The 20,090-nt window shown below is 37.7% G+C and overlaps 1 protein-coding gene across 1 annotated transcript; it reads right to left on the bottom strand.

Moving 5' to 3' along the window:
* Positions 1 to 2,650: 2,650 nt before the first annotated feature.
* FRS2 (fibroblast growth factor receptor substrate 2) lies at positions 2,651 to 8,812 on the bottom strand (the record flags this gene model as incomplete). Its single annotated transcript, XM_079716016.1, has 5 exons — positions 8,641 to 8,812; positions 6,934 to 7,120; positions 5,979 to 6,137; positions 5,453 to 5,616; positions 2,651 to 3,601 (listed from the first exon to the last, which is right to left on the bottom strand). The coding sequence occupies exons 1-5, from the start codon at positions 8,704 to 8,706 to the stop codon at positions 2,651 to 2,653; spliced, it is 1,527 nt and encodes a 508-aa protein (XP_079572142.1). The 5' UTR covers positions 8,707 to 8,812.
* Positions 8,813 to 20,090: the final 11,278 nt, after the last annotated feature.

Here is a 20,090-nt window from a genome sequence, read left to right as displayed (position 1 = left end):
AGTTTCCAGCCCTGGTCTGGGATAAAAGCTGTTATGATCTATATGGATAAAACAGGATTCTATTGGGGGAAAGCATATGATCAATGACTCTATTTCCAAAACCAAAAAGTGGGATCACATGATCTATCAACAGAACAGAATATGTAAAATTAGGTCTGTCTCAGAAAATCTGAAACATATGGCCACAATTATATCCCAATAAAATATCTCATTCTAAAATGCACCTAGTAATTGGTACAATTCTTCCAGGACAGAGCTTAATGCCCATTACTAGACTACTGCAGATGACAAATAGTGTTCTACATTATTTTTAATTAAATAGGAACACAGGTGATTTCCAGAGACATCTAGAAATTAATACCAGTTGTATACATCTTCCCTAATACTCGTAGTACCTAAAAATCAAATTCTTAGCAGACAAATTGGTCCCATTTTCATTTTTAAAGCACACAGTATTGAAAGAATAAACTGCAATGGTTATATTATAGTTGCTTAAAAAATATAAAAACTAATCAGAATCTGGAAGGAAAAATGAAAAGGCTGATGAAAAGTAAGAAAAGAAAGTACCCAACCTCCAAAATGAGTAAATAGGTCAGCCCTTTTGTTTGGAGGTTAACGTTCTGTCTTGACTGCTTGTTTCGGAGAAAACCATGTGCACTGGTTCCATCATAACTCTTATTCCACATTACAAAAATCATCACATAAATTTGGCACAATTAGCAACCTACTCAGAATAAAGCATAAATGGAACAATACATTAAAATGGAAACTGCATACCTATACCACTGCTCTCTTTTTAGAGAACAGTGAACACTTTGGTAAGCACCAAATTCACAGAAAAGAAAGAAAATTCTGCTATGCACATAAACCAGTGGCATTAAAAATGATAAAGACATCTTTAATAATTTATTTTCTTTATAATGGTCCCACGCTATTATTTTGCTAATTCATTCACTGTCCTATAATTAGGTCATTTATGGAACAGATTGGATGCTATATGACAAAGTTTTTCATGCTAAATTAACCTTAGTTACATCTGGTAGATCCAGACCAAAATCTCAAACTTCCTCATATTTAGAGGAGACAGTGACATATTTTGCAAGGTTATCTAACCTTCTTTCCACTCTACCTGCTCTTGTCTTCTCTAGGATTTGGGAAACTGGAAAATTCTTGATTTTCCAAGAGCTAGACATATGGACCTCATCCATTTATATAAACATCAATTCATTTTCAATCCTAAATTCTGACACAATGTCATTGCTATAAGACTTCCACTGTACCTGCTATGCTGGCAACAACTTTAACATTCTATTGAAATCAAAGGATAACCCACGATCCAGCTATGAATGAAAGGACAGCAGAGCTGAGGAGCACGACAGTGGGCAAAGTACAACTGCAGCCGTGTGACTGAGGGGATCACTGCTAAAGTGCTGGGAGAGTGCCCACAGAGAAAACACAGTACCTTTAGGGAAATTTGCATGTTAAAAGTAGCTTCCTTTTTGTTTTCTTCTCAGCTGCTTAAGAGATCACCTATGAACACAAGTGAAATTTAAAATTGTGAGAATGCTTTTATCAACTTGAAAAGTAAACGGCATATAAATAAATACTGGACAAGGGCAACCCTGTTATAGAATAACAGTAAGTTCCAAATGAACCTTCAAAACCACAATTTGACAAAAATGCAAACTAAACAACAATGAACACATAATCCAATGTTTCAAAACTATATACAAACTCAAACATCCTAAATTGAAAAAGACATGAAGCAACAAAATTAGACATCCCAAACACCAAAGGAAAAACTTGAAGGTAAATGGCAATCTAATGGCACAAATGCCTCCAGAAAACAATGTTACTGTTAATAATCTGTAGGAGAGAAACTTTCAAGAGATCATGGTTCAGATTTTCAAATGTTTTTGGATAAAATGACCTGAGACTGATTTTTGAGCCTATGTGTAATTCTGACTAAGATATCTGGGCATGCCTTTCAAATGAGATGAGTAAACAGAAAACCTCGTCTATTTCCTGCCTTTCAACACACCAACAGCAAACCATGTTCATGAACGTAGGGCTCTTTCTAGAAACGATGAAGGCTAAGGAACTGACTGGTACATAGGAGGTGTGGTACTTCTATTTCCATACATATGTCCTGGCTCAAGTCAAAAAGCCTACAATTAATGAAATAAAGGATTCCTCATGTTACATGCTGGAGGTCACATACCATGAATAGTAAATCTACAAATAGTACTTTCAAAGCCTAGAGTTATCTGTTAGCAATGCACATTATCAAGAGGCTTTATAATATGCTTTAAATGCCAACCATGACTTAGACGTGAATGATATGCATGAGTCCAGAATCTTAATAAAAATTGACCAGCGTGTCACTCACTTCAATTCTCATTTTAAATAGGCACTGTGAAAATGGGAATGCTGCTGTACAGTAAAGAGTAGTATAGAATGAAATTAGTGTTCTTTTATGAGTACCTGCTCTACATTTTAATTTCCCTTTAAAGAAGCACATGAAATAGTCAGAAAAAAATTTTTTTATCAGTCTATAAAAGGAGTTAGTGTTTAGAAATAAAAATGAAGCACTTGCATCTTCATTTTTTAAAACTTCACAAAGGTGCAAACAATGTAATGGTTTCCGGGCTCACATGGGCAGATCAGTACTATTGTGTCTAGTTTTCCTAGATGTACCATCGTCTCGTGGCAGTGCTTTCTGCAGATTTGACATAGCAGCAGTTCTCTCGATGTCTATCACAGCATACAGCTCTGTGCGTCTGGTAGGGGTCTGTGGAAGGGGAGTGGTAGGCGTTTTTGGAGTCTGAGGGTTGTCAGAGTCACTGCCACCTTCCAAGTCAACCTGTATGTAATTGAGCTGCCTGTGTTCTAAACTTGGGCGTCTGATATCAAAGTTAAAGACTGTCGGTGTACAGTCCCGACGCCTTGAATATTCTATTTTGTGAGCACTTGCCGGCACTGTTACATTCTCTGTATTTACATAGTTATGCATTGGATCAAGATTATTATGGTAGCCATTTAGAGATGGGGTCTTTGGTCCTAAATTGTCATCTTCATCCCTACTTAGCTTGCGGGCTTCCCAAACAGGAGGCAAAGACGGTAGATTTTCGTAGTTTAACAATGCAGTTCTTCTCTGAGCTGAGTTGTTGATATTCTGGGTATCTGAGGTACTGGTGGACGGCAGACGACCTCTCCTGAGCCCTGAGGCACTGGGGAGAGATAGCCCATTTAGATTTTCATACACCAGTTTGTTAACAGAGGGCGCATCTCTTCGTTCATCACTGTCATAGCCAGTGTCCCATTCCGTGTTATTCGCGCCACTTCCGCTGACTTGATCTCTTCCAAGTTGTTCCAGTTTCTCTTTTTCCATTAATTGCTTTTGAACTGGGGTTGGTCCTAAGACAAACTTGACTCCTTCAGGTTCAAGAAGAATCTGAGGGTCCCTGTCCTCAATATTACTTGGTTCTTCTTTTGGTGTGTTGCTTTCAGCATTACAAACCCTCGCCTCCAATGGGACATGCACGCTTGCGCGGTTTTTCCGTTCTTCTTGTACACCTGTAGTGTTGACATAGGTATGTACCTAAAACAAGAGGAAAGTGAATCAGTAAACTTGCTTTAAAAAAAAAAAAGAACAAAAAAATTTGCCTGACTATATCAATTAATTTTATTAACTTTCTAAGTATATTCTTACTTCAAAGCTTTTGTACCTGTTTTTTTTACCAATAAAAAGGTTGGGGGGAGGTGGGAGAAATGTAGAAATGTCTTCCTAGCTTGATAAAAGAATAACTACTTTAAAATACACGTGATGGGGCTTCCCTGGTGGCGCAGTCATTGAGAGCCCACCTGCCGATGCAGGGGACATGGGTTCGTGCCCCGTTCCGGGAAGATCCCACATGCCGCAGAGCGGCTAGGCCCGTGAGCCATGGCCACTGAGCCTGCGCGTCCGGAGCCTGTGCTCCGCAACAGGAGAGGCCACAACAGTGAGAGGCCCGCATACCGCAAAAAAACAAAAAACAAAACAAAACAAAACAAAAATACATGTGATGGTGAAACATGATAAGCATTCTGTAGAAAAAATAAAAAATCAGGAACAGATGGGGATTATTACTTTGATGTTGTTCTAAAATTCTCATCAATGCATTAAAACCTGATTTAGAAATAGGAAATAACAAGTATTAAAAAGGAAGAGAGAAATTTATCATAATTTATAGATGATCTGACTATATAAAGAGATAGACCCTACTAGATTCAATAAGAGTTCTGTAAAATGCATAGATATAAAATAGATACCAGGAAATTACTGCTACTTAGAAAAGTTTGTGGTATTTTGCGGGGGGGACAATATAAAAAAAGTTCAGAAGTCTATACGTAAAATTTGAAAAACTCAAAAATAAAATTCAAGGGCTTCCCTGGTGGTGCAGTGGTTGAGAGTCTGCCTGCTGATGCAGGGGATACGGGTTCGTGCCCCAGTCTGGGAGGATCCCACATGCCGCAGAGCGGCTGGGCCCATGAGCCATGGCCACTGAGCCTGCGCATCTGGAGCCTGTGCTCCGCAACGGGAGAGGCCACAACAGTGAGAGGCCCACGTATCGCAAAAAAACAAACAAACAAAAAAATAAATAAAAAATAAAATTCAAAACTAAGGGAAATTTAATTATAGTAAATAAGAACTCATTTAACAAGTAAAGAACACAAACAAATGGATTTCAAAACAGTAAAAATTTCTTCATGATAAACAACCATATTGTTGACAAAAGAAAAGTATAACTAAGTAATACATAGACAATGTTCAACCAGATAACTTCATTCCTAAAATGAAAATATAATAGTCAGGAATATTAAATTGCTCTGTTAAAACACTGACAACAAAATCTGTCTTATTGTTAGTAGTCCACTAACTATAAAAACTGTAACATAGGGCTTCCCTGGTGGCGCAGTGGTTGAGAGTCCGCCTGCCGATGCAGGGGACATGGGTTCGTGCCCCGGTCTGGGAGGATCCCACATGCCGCGGAGCGGCTGGGCCCGTGAGCCATGGCCGCTGAGCCTGCGCGTCCGGAGCCTGTGCTCCGCAACGGGAGAGGCCACAGCAGTGAGAGGCCCGCATACCACACACACACACACACAAAAAAAAACTGTAACATAAAAAGCTTTCATTGGAGGTTATTGTAACAAAATTGGCCATTGGTTATGTCCATCTTTATCTATAGATGCACCTCTCCTGTGAACCCACAAACTTACTGTAAGGCTAAGTTTCCCTCAACACCTATATATATTTGGGTATATGACAGAAAATACATGCTATTTCCTCTGAGTCTTCACTACAAAAGTCATACACAAATAGTGACAGCTAAAATTCAAACGAAAACCTTCAAGTGTTAGCACAATAACACTCTAACCCCACACAATATGTTAGACAGTAGGACATGCTTACTTGTTCCTCAGCCACAAGCAAGGGATGTGTAGACTCTTCACCTACTGAAGGCAGGCGTGCACTTCCCACAGAAGGATGTCTGCTTGAAGGATGGGATGAAGCGTCTCCAAATGAGGGGTATCGGGGATATCCATTAGGTAAGTTCTGAGCAGCAAACCCTGGAGCTGAGTTTTTGTTTGTTTATTGGTTTAAGAAAGGATACAGGGGTAGGGCACAGAGAATAAAAATGAATGAGAATACAATCAGCACTGAGAGGTTTAAGGAAGGTGTTTCTGGCAAGACATATGAGAAACCACAGCAAAACAGCGTACCCCCTCCACTCTAACTTTCCACTCACATTTAAAATAATATGAAACAATTAATGTTTTCCTATTTAAAATATTAAAAATGTTTATAATTATAGCTAACAGTTTTTTAAAACTCACAACCACTATACTTACGTTAGCCAATGGTAATTCCTAACAATTTATAGATTAAATAACCATAATCTATAGTTTATAATAGAAGAGGAAAAATGGACACTTACTTGTAGGTGTTCGAGGTGTTCTGGGGACTTCCAATTCTGTCTGATGATTATTCCTTTCAACAACTGGCTCCTCCACTACATTTATACTATTATTCTGCATAATCTCTTGCAACATATTAAATAATTCTTCTGCACGAGCACACTTAAAGGCAAAGATTCCTACAAATACAAACCGGGAGAAAAAAATGGTCACCGCATCTTTAAAAAAGACACAGGAGCATCTATCGAAGAATAAACTTGTAAAGTAAGCATTCCATGCACCAATAGCAAGAAAAGCCTTTAAAATAAATGTCTGATAAATTAATTATATTCCGTTTCAAAACATAAACCCAAAAGTTCACAGAATAATTTTCATTTGTCCATGGGTGATGGCTCAAAATAAGGAAGACATAACAAGATTTGCAAACTTACTCTAGTCTGCTTTTTAACAGCAGGGGGAGCCCAACTTACCATTACCAAGGGAATTCTTTATCACTTGACAGGCCCTTGCTCTGCGGTTTACAATCATTACCTTGTTTAATTATTGGATTACCGTTGCCCTCTGATACAGAAGAAATTTGATGCGACAGAGGTCATGCAACTTGCCCAAGGACTTTCAAGAAGTAGGTAGCAAAAAATAAAAGTACGTTCTGTTTGACTCCAAAGTTTAGGTTCTTTTCCCTGAGTTATAACAGTAAAGACACATAGGCAATTTACTGGGACTAATCATTTACTTACTGCAAATCTTAAAGTTAATATGACCCAAAATTCTGGACATAGAAAACATGCTTAATAAATGCTTGATAAATGAATACATAGTGTACTATGTCTCTTTTTTAAATAATCCACTTATTTGGGAATTTTTTAATTCTGGATAAAAGTAAAACATTAAACATTACATACAGAATAACTGAATTATAGCATGATATTTCAAATATGATAATGTTTGGAGAAAAAAAATAAAGGCTCTACCTACCTTGTCCAGTTTGACATCTTCGACCACTTTCAAAAGAAAAGAGATTTGAATCATAGCCATAGCGTCGGAGGCAGAGGTAGTGCCATTTTACCGAGTCACGTTTGCGAGTGTATAAAATCAGTTCCGTGTCTGTAAGTTCCATTATGCCAGAACCTAACTCATTCCCATCATCATCCACATTAATGACCTAAAAAAGAAAGTTTAATTAGTGCTAACTTAATGCTCCCACTTGACAGTTATGCACATATTTCACTAACTTGTCAGGAAAATGTACTATTGCTTATTGGTTCCTTTGTTAGTACATTCAACAACTGATTGTGTGTTTAGGGCATGGACTATGTAGCAGTGTAATACCCAGTTCATATCCACAAAGAACTCACATTCCCACTGAGGAGATAAGATATACAAACACGAAAAACACCACAAAACTGTAAATGCTTAACTAACAAATGATTGCAACAGAGGCTGCGAAATGCAGTAACTGTGGCGGAGGGTTGTTGGAGAAGCCTTCACATAAGAAGAGGAGGGACTTTAGCTGGGCCTTGGGTATAATTAAATTTAGACAGGAATAAAGAGGGAGAACTGGTGGGTCAGGAGTTAGGGGGCACATCCTGAAGATGCAGTGCTACAGCAGAGACAAAGGAGGTATGTTTCAGAGAGATCAGGACAGGACTGGCATTGAGTTCATGTATGGGAAGGCTTTGCACTGCTCAGTTTCAGAAAATGGCCAGAGACTATAAAGAACAGATAACACTTAGGGAGAATTTACTATACCCCTGGGTTGGGCAAAGTGCTTTACTTGTGTTTTTGTCATTTAATACCGATCCTAAACTGCAGGTAATACTATTTTCTCCACTGCATACAAGTGAACAAAGACTTAGTGATAATGTAACCTGCCAAAGGTAATAAAACTATGAAGCAAGAGGGCTGTGACTTACACCTAGGTTTGTGTGATCCAGAGGCTATGATTTACAGCAGAATGAGGTCAGAATATGAGAGATTAATGACTGTGGATGAGTAAGGAATGGAGCACTTAGCATCTAAGTAACAGAATACCACTAAAGTTTTAGAATGATGAAGGAGGAAGATTAATTTGATGTCAACTGCAGGATGCATCACAGAGATGACTGAAGATAGAGTTCAGTTATGAAATTGTCCAGGCATTAAACAATGACTGGGAGCTGGTGACGGGACTGAAGAGGCACCTATAAAGTGGCATTTTAAAGACAATATTATCAGTAGGTCATTTCAAAGAGGGCTGATGGGACCAAATCCAGGGGCTCTTATCACTGTGACCAAAGATTGAGTTCTTCAGAGGATATAACAGTCACTCATTAGTGCTATGTTTTCCTGACGGAGATACAAGATTTAGGCACTCATATCCATGACTGGTGATGTCGAAAGGTAAAAATAAATGTAAATGTCTTCCAAGTTAAAAAAAAAAAAAAAAAAAAGACAGTATTATCAGAATTGTGTGGCTCTAACTGGATATGGAAGACCAAAGGAAAAGGAAAAGAGGATTTCACACTGTCAGTAAGAAATGTTGTCATCATTTGTTAAAACAAGAGAAGGCAGAATGGACAAAGAGGAAAATAAAAGGGTCTGAAGACAAAAGTAAGGAAATAATAAGACATGTTAATTAAGTGAAGTAAAAGAAGAGCGTCCAGGTAGGCAGTGAGAGCTACATCTCAACCAGTTTTTACTGACCTTAAACTTGTTCCGATGGTTATCTGGGACAGTGTCTTTATCTGGACAGCTACAACAGCTACCCATGGCTTCTTCAGAAGACCATGTGAGCACTACATGAAAGATAATTTGCAAAAAATTATTAGATGTACGATACAAAGGTCATAAAACAGAAAAAGACATTAGAAATCATCTAACATAAGCCCTGCGTTATTCTGATGAGGAAAATTAAGCCTAAGGAAGTAAATGGCTAGAGCTAGATTTCACACAACTAGCTGGAGAATTTTACTCAGCAACAAGAAGAATAATTCTGTGAGGGAGACTTCACAGAAATCTCAAATTTAATTTGCAAAGGTCTGCCTGTTTTAAGATTATCTAAAAGAAACCAATTTAAGTTCTCATACATAACACTATTAAAATAAAGTCATTCATGGAATTAACCCTTTATGGCTTATTAGGAATTTCAGTCCATCTTTATTAATAAATTTCCAAAAGGATGCTAGACTTCTGGCTTGGCAAGTATTTTGATTCATACTATGCATTGTAGTATTCTTTACGTATCCCAACAGACAAAATTGGTTAATAAGACACAAAAACAAATCTGGAATAGTTCATTAAGAGAGAAAGACAACTCAAAATTCAAGCTGTAACTTAACAGAGAATACTGGCCAAACTGAAAGAGTGTGTCTATCTAATCCTTTCCCACAGAAGGTTAGAGATATGTGGTTACAGTGACATTAAGTGTTGAAGAATACTGCAAGTGGGCAAAGGAAAAATTCAAAACTTCACTTACAAACAAGAGAAAGAATGAGAATGGATGTGACAGTATTTGAAAAAAGGGGGAAAGAAGGAAGCGTAAGAAGCTACTAAACATTAAAAACAAATCTGGGGGCTTCCCTGATGGCGCAGTGGTTGAGAGTCCGCCTGCCAATGCAGGGGTTACGGGTTCGTGCCCCGGTCCGGGAAGATCCCACATGCAGCGGAGCGGCTGGGCCCGCGGGCCATGGCCGCTGAGCCTGCGCGTCCGGAGCCTGTGCTCCGCAACGGGTGAGGCCACAACAGTGAGAGGCCCGCATACAGCAAAAAAAACCAAAACCAAAAAAAAAAAAAACAAATCTGATTAAAATTTGCCTAAAATTCTTCAGCAGATCTTCACTACCTTCAGGAAAAAATGCAAAGCTCATCAGTATGACACATGGTCCTTCACAATCTGGTCTCTGTCTACAAATCCAGTCTAACCTCTTCCCTCCTCTCTGCTTCGAGTCCTACCCAGCCATACTAAACAGTTTCCCCAGAGCATCTTGTTCTCTCACACCCTTCCACGCTGCTCCTTTCTCAAGACTCAACTTCAGAGTACAGTGCCTTCAGGAAGCCTTCTCTGACTCCTACCAACTGGGCAAGTTATATTCCTTGTGTACCCCCAAAGCACCCTGAGCTTCCCAGTATCACAGCATCTTTCACACTGTTCTGTGTTTCATCACAGAAATTGTGATAGACTGTTTACTTATCTATCTACTTCCCTCCACTTTGAGGTCCTTCCCAGCAGGGATGGACTTAATTCATTCTTGCATTCCCTGTGCCTAACACAATACCTAGCACACAGGAGGTGCTCTAAGTTTCTTGTGAGCTGAATGAACTGCACTAAAGGAAGATAAAGAACGCTGGCAGGTATAAGGATTAAGCAGATGAAAAAGGATACTAGTGTATAAACCAAAAGAAGTGATAAGTAAAATAGTAAAGTTAAATTAAGACTCATATTTGGTGGTGTCCTCACACTGGTGAGAATGGCCATCATTAAAAACCCTACAAATAATAAATGCTGAAGAGGGTGTGGAGGAAAGGGGACCCTACTACACTGTTGGGAACATAACTTGGTGCAGCCACTATGGAAAACAGTATGGAAGTTCCTTAAAAAACTAAAAAGAGAATTGCCATAAGATCCAGCAATCCCACTCCTGGGCATATATCCAGAGAAAACTCTAATTTGAAAAGATACATGTACCATAATGTTCATAGCAGCACTATTTACAACAGCCAAGACATGGAAGCAACCTAAATGTCCACTGACAGATGAATGGGTAAAGAAGATGTGGTATATATACATACACAATGGAATACTACTCAGCCATAAAAAAGAATGAAATAATGCCATTTGCAGCAACATGGATGGACCTAGAGATTATCACACTAAATGAGGTAAGTCAGACAGAGAAAGATAAATACCACATGGTATCACTTATATGTGGAATCTAAAATATGATACAAATGAACTTATTTACAAAACAGAAACAGACTCACAGACATAGCAAACAAACTTATGGTTACCAAAGGGGAAAAGGGGCGGGGGAGGGATAAATTAGGAGTTTGGGATTAGCAGATACACACTACTATAAATAGAATAGATAAACAACAAGGTTCTGCTGTTTAACACAGGGAACTATATTCAATATCTTGTAATAAAACATAATGGAAAAGAATATGAAAAATTATATATATATACATATATAACTGAATCACTTTGCTGTACACCACAAACTAACACAACATTGTAAATCAACTATACTTCAATTAAAAACGTAAGTAAATAGATTTATATAGGGAAAATGTGTGATGACATAAGGATAAATAAAATCTTGTTACATAAAAGAAAAAAGAAATCATATTTGTTGTCTTAATATGCCAGTTAAGTATCATGGTATAAAGATGACTAAGTCACGGGATGTACCTCTGAAGAGCCATGAGTCTAAAGGGAAAGACAGAGATGTCAACAGATAATGCATTATGATAAACCTCATGTTAGAATATAAGAAGAGTTCCGTGGGCACAGAGAAAGAAGCAACTAATTTTCTGGGTTAGGAAGGGCAGGAAGCACCATTTGAGCTGGTACTTTAAAAGGTGAGCAGAAACAGTGTGCTAGGCAAAAAACAGAAATAGGCACTTGAGACAAGATAAAAAATTAGGTGCAAAGATAAAGTCATAAAAGGTGGCAATGTATTCAGGAGAAAGTGAGGCATCTAGTATGACCAGAGTGCAGAATAGGCTGTAACACAAGCATAAGCCAAACCATAAAGCATCCTGAACAACAACCTAGGGATCTGGGACTCCAACTAACTTGACGCTAGCCTACCTCCAATGTCCCTGTAGTCAAATGGACATGACTCTATCTTGGCACTTATCACATTCTACTGTAATGTTGACCTGTCTCACCACCCACTTCACTGTGATCTCCAAGAAGATAGGAAACATGTCTTCTGAATTTTCTAGGGCACTAAGCATACTGTTTGACATAGCAGATAATCAATACATGTTTAATTTTTTAAAAATTAGTAAGTGTCTAATAAATTAGAAGCTGAGGAGGCCAAAAGAATATTTCAAAAAAATTTTTAAAGCAGATAATTGATAGAAACAAAAAAACAAACAAAAAGTCTTGAAATTGCTTATCCAGCCTCACCACTGAATACAAAGAGCTAAATGATTACTACAGTGTGGCTTTTGCCTGAAAAAATAATGCCTCAAGTAAATATTTTTCAACTATTTCTCAAAAGAAGTAGAAAAAGCATTCTTCCACTTGACACCTTCACAGGCTACCTGTTAAGGCAGCACCTCCAATTTTGTCAGGGATATACGAATGGTGGTACAACCTACTTGGGGACTCTTTCACATTGAATGCTTCAGTTCAGTACAAAAATAGTTAATTAAAAGCCTACCATGTGACATGAAATCCTTGTATGCCACTCCAATGAATTTCATCCTACACAAGGTAAAAAGCCAATGAAGTATTTTAAGCAGGAAAGTGAGGTGGTCAGGAATTCATTTTAGATACCTCCATCTGCAGGGTAATTTTAAGTGGGAGTTTAGCTCAGAGGAAGGGAAGCCAGTGAGAGACTACTGAAAAATGGAATATGCCAAAGACTTAAAACCAGAGCAGCAATAGTAGGAATAAAGATGAAAATAATGAATTTAAAAAATACTTAGGGGGCTTCCCTGGTGGCACAGTGGTTGAGAGTCCGCCTGCCGATGCAGGGGACACGGGTTCGTGCCCCGGTCTGGGAAGATCCCACATGCTGCGGAGCGGCTGGGCCCGTGAGCCATGGCCGCTGAGCCTGCGCGTCCGGAGCTTGGGCTCCGCAACGGGAGAGGCCACAACAGTAAGAGGCCCGCGTACCGCAAAAAAAAAAAAAAAAAAAAAAAACAACTTAGGAAGACAAGTCTGCAGCACTGAGTGTCTGGCTAGGTATACAGGAAGTAAGAGGCAGTTTTCAGGGCGGCAGATGAAGGGTGCTGGTTCCATTACCTGAAATAGGAAAAACTTTCTCAGGTCTTCAAGAGGAAGTGATGGTGGTTAGTTCAGTTTTAGACATGTTAAATTGAGATTCCAGAGAACAACCAAACGAAGACTTGTAATAGAGAGGTAAGTACATCAGAATGGGTTTGAGGAAAGAGGTAAAATATTGGGACACATGGTATTTGAAACTATAAAACAGAAGACCCTGATCAAGGACAGTATAAAGAGCAGTCTGCAGTTAAAATTCTGGGGAACACAAATGCGCAAATACTGGAGTAGAGAAAAACAAGTAAAGGAGAAGAGAAACAATCAGAATAGTACAAACTAAGAAAAGAAAGTGTCAAGAAGGAAGGTTTTATCCATAGTGGAGTGTTAGGTAGAGGCAGAAGCCATTCAGCAGTGAGCAAATGGAAGATAAAGAAGTAGTCCTCCAAAGAATAGAAAAGGCTCTTACAAGAACACAGTTGGAAAGGAAAGCCTAAAGTGATAGGGTATGGTTGGACATGGTTTCAAAAGAAAATATGTTTCTTGAGTTATTTATTGTTTTAAGGTGACACAGAGTTATGCAAGTCAGTAATCAGTATGTCAGTAAAGGTTAAAGAATATAGGAAAAAACAAAGGACATAGACGGCTACAGGATGGATCAAGACGGAGTGGGGAGGCTAGAGAAGATGAATTCCAGGGCCCAGACTGAGAAGTCTGCCCAGAGAAGGAGTGCCTTGTCCTCTGAGGAGAGAGGGCAGAAAATAAGGATGGGTGGAACACAGTAGAGAAGCTGAAATAGATAACATCTATCATCCTAAATTTCTTTGGCAAAATAGAAGCCAAGTTTGCACAATGAAGGACTTGAGGATTATTCTCTGAGAAGCTACCCAAGAAAGGTAGCAGGATTATTAAGTAGGCTATGCTGAGACTTAGCAGAAGCTGGAGAGTAAGATTATGCTATTTTTCTAGCTGTACTCAGCAGTCCAGAGGGTAGACAGTTCAACTGACCTAGGGTCAGAAGGTAAAAGGACAAGGAAATTAAAGGATATTGGCAATATAGGGCTTTGAAGTGATGGGCCATCAGGTCTGGTCAGGAAAGAAGCAAGAAAGAAGAGGGCTGATGAAATGGGAGAAAACAGAGGGAGGCAAAAAGGAACAGGAGGCCTCAGTAAGGCTGAAGAATAGGCTTAGTACGAGTGAGACTGAAACAGCTGGGACTACAGGCAGCTGTCAATCTTCCAGCACAGGAGATTTTTAATGTGAAGTTTTCACCCACATCTCTGACTCCTGCTCCTGAAGCATGAATTCCCAGGCAGGGAGAAAGGCAAGACACTAGATAGTCTGCATTTAGGACAATCAGATTAATACCTGGAGAGCGTCTGAGTTATGTAACACCCAATAATATGCACAAATACCTGTAAACACTTGATGAGAAACCACATGATCTCATCATCTTACCCAGTCAAGTTTATAACTCAGCAAAAACATAAAAAGACAGACTATACGCCCTCAAGAAAGCCACATAGCAAAGTAATAAGGGTACATTCAAGAACAAAAGGTAGCTTCTGTTTGGGAAGATCAATATTGCAACAAGTGTGTTGGGTATTTTAAATTAGTAAACACTGTCATGTTTAATTAAAGCCAATTGTCCTTATTTTTGGGAAGTGGGAGGTGACAACATATCAGGAGGCAAAATAAAACTGCATTCAAGAAAACACTATTAAAATCTATAGTTTAAAAAATGTAATTTGTGGACTTAATGATTTTTTTAAAAGTAAACTTCAACTTACCTAGATCTGGCCATTAATATTCTTAGCCTCTGCTGCAGCATCAGGAGTTTAATCATACTTCAAAACACCATGTTTTCTTTGTTTGCTGACTTAACCTACAATTAGGAAGAAAAAGTCAAGAATTTGTTATTTCTTTAAAAACAGTTTTCCTTATGAGACTTCTGGCAGCACTGTTAGTTCAGTTAATCTATTTAAACAAACTAAAAAGACTGAATTTTTAATTAAAATATATATAATTTATAAGATCTATTCTAAAAATTAATATAATGTGTACATGGTACAATCAACACAGCCTTTTCAAAAGAAAAGTAAAAATGCAGTAGCTTACGTTCCATGATGTTTGGATATCAGGACCTTTAGAAGCCATCGATTTTGGCTTCTCCACTACAGCTATGACATTAGACAACACATTCTCTATACTTATCTCCACAGCCATAAAATGAAACGTTAGACTAAACTACCTCCAAGGTTCCTTTCCAGCTCTAAAACTCCATTTTAGCCAAGGGCAGGCTAATTCTCCATATCCAGTCACGTCTCTTAAACCTCACTGTCCGTCCTGCCAAAGAGTTGACTCTCTTTAGAATCCACCCTCTGTATCTTCAAATCCACAAGACACCCCCAGAATCAAATCAGAAGAGTCAGTCATCAGAAAACAGTAGGAAAAAGCATGCCATAGAGTCACAGGATACTGATATAAATTACAGCAATAAATGACAATCTAGAGTTTTAAGAGATTTCAATATCCTTCTGAAAAATTTCTGGTTAATTTATTCACTTTTTATAACACAGAAAAAAAAATCAAATTCACTCAAACACGAGCACTAGCATTTACTAAATAGCTATACTACAGTAGGCATTATGTTAGGGGTTTTACAAAGAGTCTTATTTTTTTTATTTTATTTTATTTTTTAATGAAATTAATTTCTTTTATAGAGAAAAAAAGAGACAGTAATAAAAGCTGTATGAGTGGTGCCAACCAAAAAACTTAAGGAGCACTGAGAAAGAGCAGTTTATTTATTTAGTTTTTTGAATTTTTTTTGAATTTTTGAATTTTATTTTTTGTACAGCAGGTTCTTATTAGTCATCAATTCTATACATATCAGTGTATACATGTCACTCCCAATCACCCAATTCATCCCACCACGACCCTCATCCCCCACCACTTTCCCCCCTTGGTGTCCATACGTTTGTTCTCTACATCTGTGTCTCTATTTCTGCCCTGCAAACTAGTTCATCTCTACCATTTTTCTAGGTTCCACATATATGCGTTAATATACGATATTTGTTTTCTCTTTCTGACTTACTTCACTGACAGTCTTGAGATACATCCATGTCTCAACAAATGACCCAATTTCGTTCCATTTTATGGCTAAGTAATATTCCATTGTATATATGTGTGTGTGTGTATATATATATATATATATATATATATATATATATATATATATATGTATATATGTACCACATCTTCTTTATCCATTTGTCTGTTGATGGGCATTTACACTGCTTCCATGACCTGGCTATTGTAAATAGAGCTGCAATGAACATTGGGGTGCACGTGTCTTTTTGAATTATGGTTTCCTCTGGTTATATGCCCAGTAGTGGGATTGCTGGATCATACGGTAATTCTATTTTTAGTTTTTTAAGGAACCTCCATACTGTTCTCCATAGTGGCTGTATCAATTTACATTCCCACCAACAGTGCAAGAGTTCCCTTTTCTCCACACCCTCTCCAGCATTTGTTGTTTGCAGACTTTCTGATAATGCCCATTCTAACTGCTGTGAGGTGATACTGCATTGTAGTTTTGATTTGCATTTCTCTAATAATTAGTGATGTTGACCAGCTTTTCATGTGCTTCTTCACCATCTGTATGTGTTCTTTGGAAAAATGTCTATTTAGGTCTTCTGCCCATTTTTGGATTGGGTTGTTTGTTTTTTTAATATTGAGCTGCTTGAACTGTTAATAAATTTTGGAGATTAATCCTTTGTCTGGTTGATTCATTTGCAAATATTTTCTCCCATTCTGAGGGTTATCTTTTCGTCTTGTTTATGGTTTCCTTTGCTGTGCAAAAGCTTTTAAGTTTCATTAGGTCTCATTTGTTTATTTTTGTTTTTATTTCCATTACTCTAGGAGGTGGGTCAGAAAAGATCTTGCTGTGATTTATGTCAAAGAGTGCTCTTCCTATTCCTTACTGTAACAGTTTTATAGTGTCCGGTCTTACATTTAGGTTTCTAAAGCATTTTCAGTTTATTTTTGTGTATGGTGTTAAGGAGTGTTCTAACTTCATTCTTTTACGTGTAGCTGTCCAGTTTTCCCAGCACCACTTATTGAAGAGACTGTCTTTTCTCCATTGTATATCCTTGCCTCCTTTGTCATACATTAGTTGACCATAGGTGCGTGAGTTTATTTCTGGGCTTTCTATCTTGTTCCATTGATCTATGTTTCTGTTTTCATGCCAGTACCATATTGTCTTGATTACTGTAGCTTTATAGTATAGTCTGAAGTCAGGTAGTCTGATTCCTCCAGCTCCGTTTTTTCCCCTTAAGACTGCTTTGGCTATTCGGGCTCTTTTGTGTCTCCATACAAATTTTAAGATTTTTTGTTCTAGTTCCATAAAAAATGCCATTGGTAATTTGATAGGGATTGCATTGAATCTGTAGATTGTTTGGGTAGTATAGTCATTTTCACAATATTGATTCTTCCAATCCAAGAACATGGTATCTCCGTCTGTTGGTATCATCTTTAATTTCTTTCATCAGTGTCTTATAGTTTTCTGCATACAGGTCTTTTGTCTCCCTAGGTAGGTTTATTCCTAGGTATTTTATTCTTTTTGTTGCAATAGTAAATGGGAGTGTTTCCTTCATTTCTCTTTCAGTTTCTTCATCATTAGTGTATAGGAATGCAAGAGATTTCTGTGCATTAATTGTATCCTGCAACTTTAACAAATTCTTTGATTAGCTCTAGCAGTTTTCTGGTGGCATTTTTAGGATTCTCTACGTATAATGTCATCTGCAAACAGTGACAGTTTTACTTCTTCTTTTGCAATTTGTATTCCTTTTATTTCTTTTTCTTCTCTGATTGCCATGGCTAGGACTTCCAAAACTGTGTTGAATAATAGTGGCGAGATTGGACATCCTTGTCTTGTTCCAGATCTTAGAGGAAATGCTTTCAGTTTTTCACCATTGAGAATGAGGTTTTCTGTGGGTTTGTCGAATATGGCCTTTATAATGTTGAGGTAGGTTCCCTCTGTGCCCACTTTCTGGAGGGTTTTTATCATAAATGGGTGTTGAATTTTGTCAAAAGCTTTTTCTGCATCTATTGAGATGATCATATGGCTTTTATTCTTCAATCTGTTAATATGCTATATCACATTAATTGATTTGTGTATATTGAAGAATCCTTGCATCCCTGGGATAAATCCCACTTGATCATGCTGTATGATCCTTTAAATGTGTTGTTGGATTCTGTTTGCTAGTATTTTGTTGAGGATTTTTGCATCTATATTCATCAGTGATATTGCTCTGTAATTTTCTTTTTTTGTAGTATCTTTGTCTGGTTTTGGTATCAGGGTGATGGTGGCCTCATAGAATGAGTTTGGAAGTGTTCCTTCCTCTGCAATTTTTTGGAAGAGTTTGAGAAGGATGGATGTTAGCTCTTCTCTAAACGTTTGATAGAATTCACCTATGAGGCTATCTGGTCCTGGACTTTTGTCTGTTGTAAGATTTTTAATCACAGTTTCAATTTCATTACTTGTGATTTGTCTGTTCATATTTTCTATTTCTTCCTGGTTCAGTCCTAGAAGGTTATACCTTTCTAAGAATTTGTCCATTTCTTCCAGGTTGTCCATTTTATTGGCATAGAGTTGCTTGTAGTAGTCTCTTACGATGCTTTGTTTTTCTGCTGTGTCTGTGGTAACTTTTCCTTTTTCATTTCTAATTGTATTGATGTGAGTCCTCTACCTCTTTTTCTTGATGAGTCTGGCTAATAGTTTATCAATTTTATCTTCTCAAAGAACCAGCTTTTAGTTTTATTGATCTTTGCTACTGTTTTCTTTGCTTGTATGTCATTTATTTCTGCTCTCATCTTTATGATTTCTTTCCTCCTACTGACTTTGGGTTTTCTTTGTTCTTCTTTCTCTGGTTCCTGTAGGTGTAAGGTTATATTGTTTATTTGAGATTTTTCTTGTTTCTTGAGGTAGGCTTGTATAGCTATAAACTGCCATCTTAGAACTGCTTTTGCTGCATCCCATAGGTTTTGGATAGTCGTGTTTTCATTGTCATTTGTCTCTGGGTATTTTTTTATTTCCTGTTTGATTTCTTCAGTGATCTCTTGGTTATTTAGTAACGTATTGTGCAGCCTCCATGTGTTTGTGTTTTTTATGTTTTTTCCCCTGTAATTCATTTCTAATCTCATAGCGTTGTGGTTAGAAAAGATGCTTGATATGATTTCAATTTTCTTAAATTTACTGAGGCTTGATTTGTGACCCAAGATGTGATCTATCCTGGAGAATGTTCCATGGGCACTTGAGAAGAAAGAGTAATCTGCTGTTTTTGGATGAAATGTCCTATAAATATCAATTAAATCTATCTGGTCTATTGTGTCATTTAAAGCTTGTGTTTCCTTATTTATTTTCATTTTGGATGATGTGTCCATTGGTATAAGTGAGGTGTTAAAGTCTCCCACTATTACTGTGTTACTGTCGATTTCCTCTTTTATAGCTGTTAGCAGTTGCCTTATGTATTCAGGTGCTCCTATGTTGGGTGCATATATAATTGTTATATCTTCTTCTTGGATTGATCCCTTGATCATTATGTAGTGTCCATCTTTGTCTCTTGTAACATTCTTTAAGGTCTATTTTATCTGATATGACTATTGCTACTCCAGCTTTCTTTTGATTTCCATTTGCATGGAATATGTTTTTCCATCCCCTCACTTTCAGTCTGAATGTGTCCCTAGGTCTGAAGTGGGTCTCTTGTAGACAGCATATAGATGGGTCTTGTTTTTGTATCCATTCAGCAAGCCTGTGGCTTTTGGCTGGAGCATTTAATCCATTCACGTTTAAGGTAATTATCGATATGTATGTTCCTATGACCATTTTCTTAATTGTTTTGGGTTTGTTTTTGTAGGTCCTTTTCTTTTCTTGTGTTTCCCACTTAGAGAAGTTCCTTTAGCATTTGTTGTACAGCTGGTTTGGTGGTGCTGAATTCTCTTAGCTTTTGCTTGTCTGTAAAGCTTTTGATTTCTCCATCGAATCTGAATGAGATTCTTGCTGGGTAGAGTTATCTTGGTTGTAGGTTCTTCCCTTTCATCACTTTAAATCTATCATGCCACTCCCTTCTGGCTTGTAGAGTTTCTGCTGAGAAATCAGCTGTTAACCTTATGGGAGTTCCCTTGTATGTTATTTGTCGTT

The sequence above is a fragment of the Hyperoodon ampullatus genome (assembly GCF_949752795.1).
Source record: "Hyperoodon ampullatus genome assembly, chromosome: 11".
NCBI lineage: Eukaryota > Metazoa > Chordata > Mammalia > Artiodactyla > Ziphiidae > Hyperoodon > Hyperoodon ampullatus.
The sequence above is the reverse complement of the archived record's forward strand: the minus strand, read 5'-3'. Positions and strand labels throughout refer to the sequence as shown.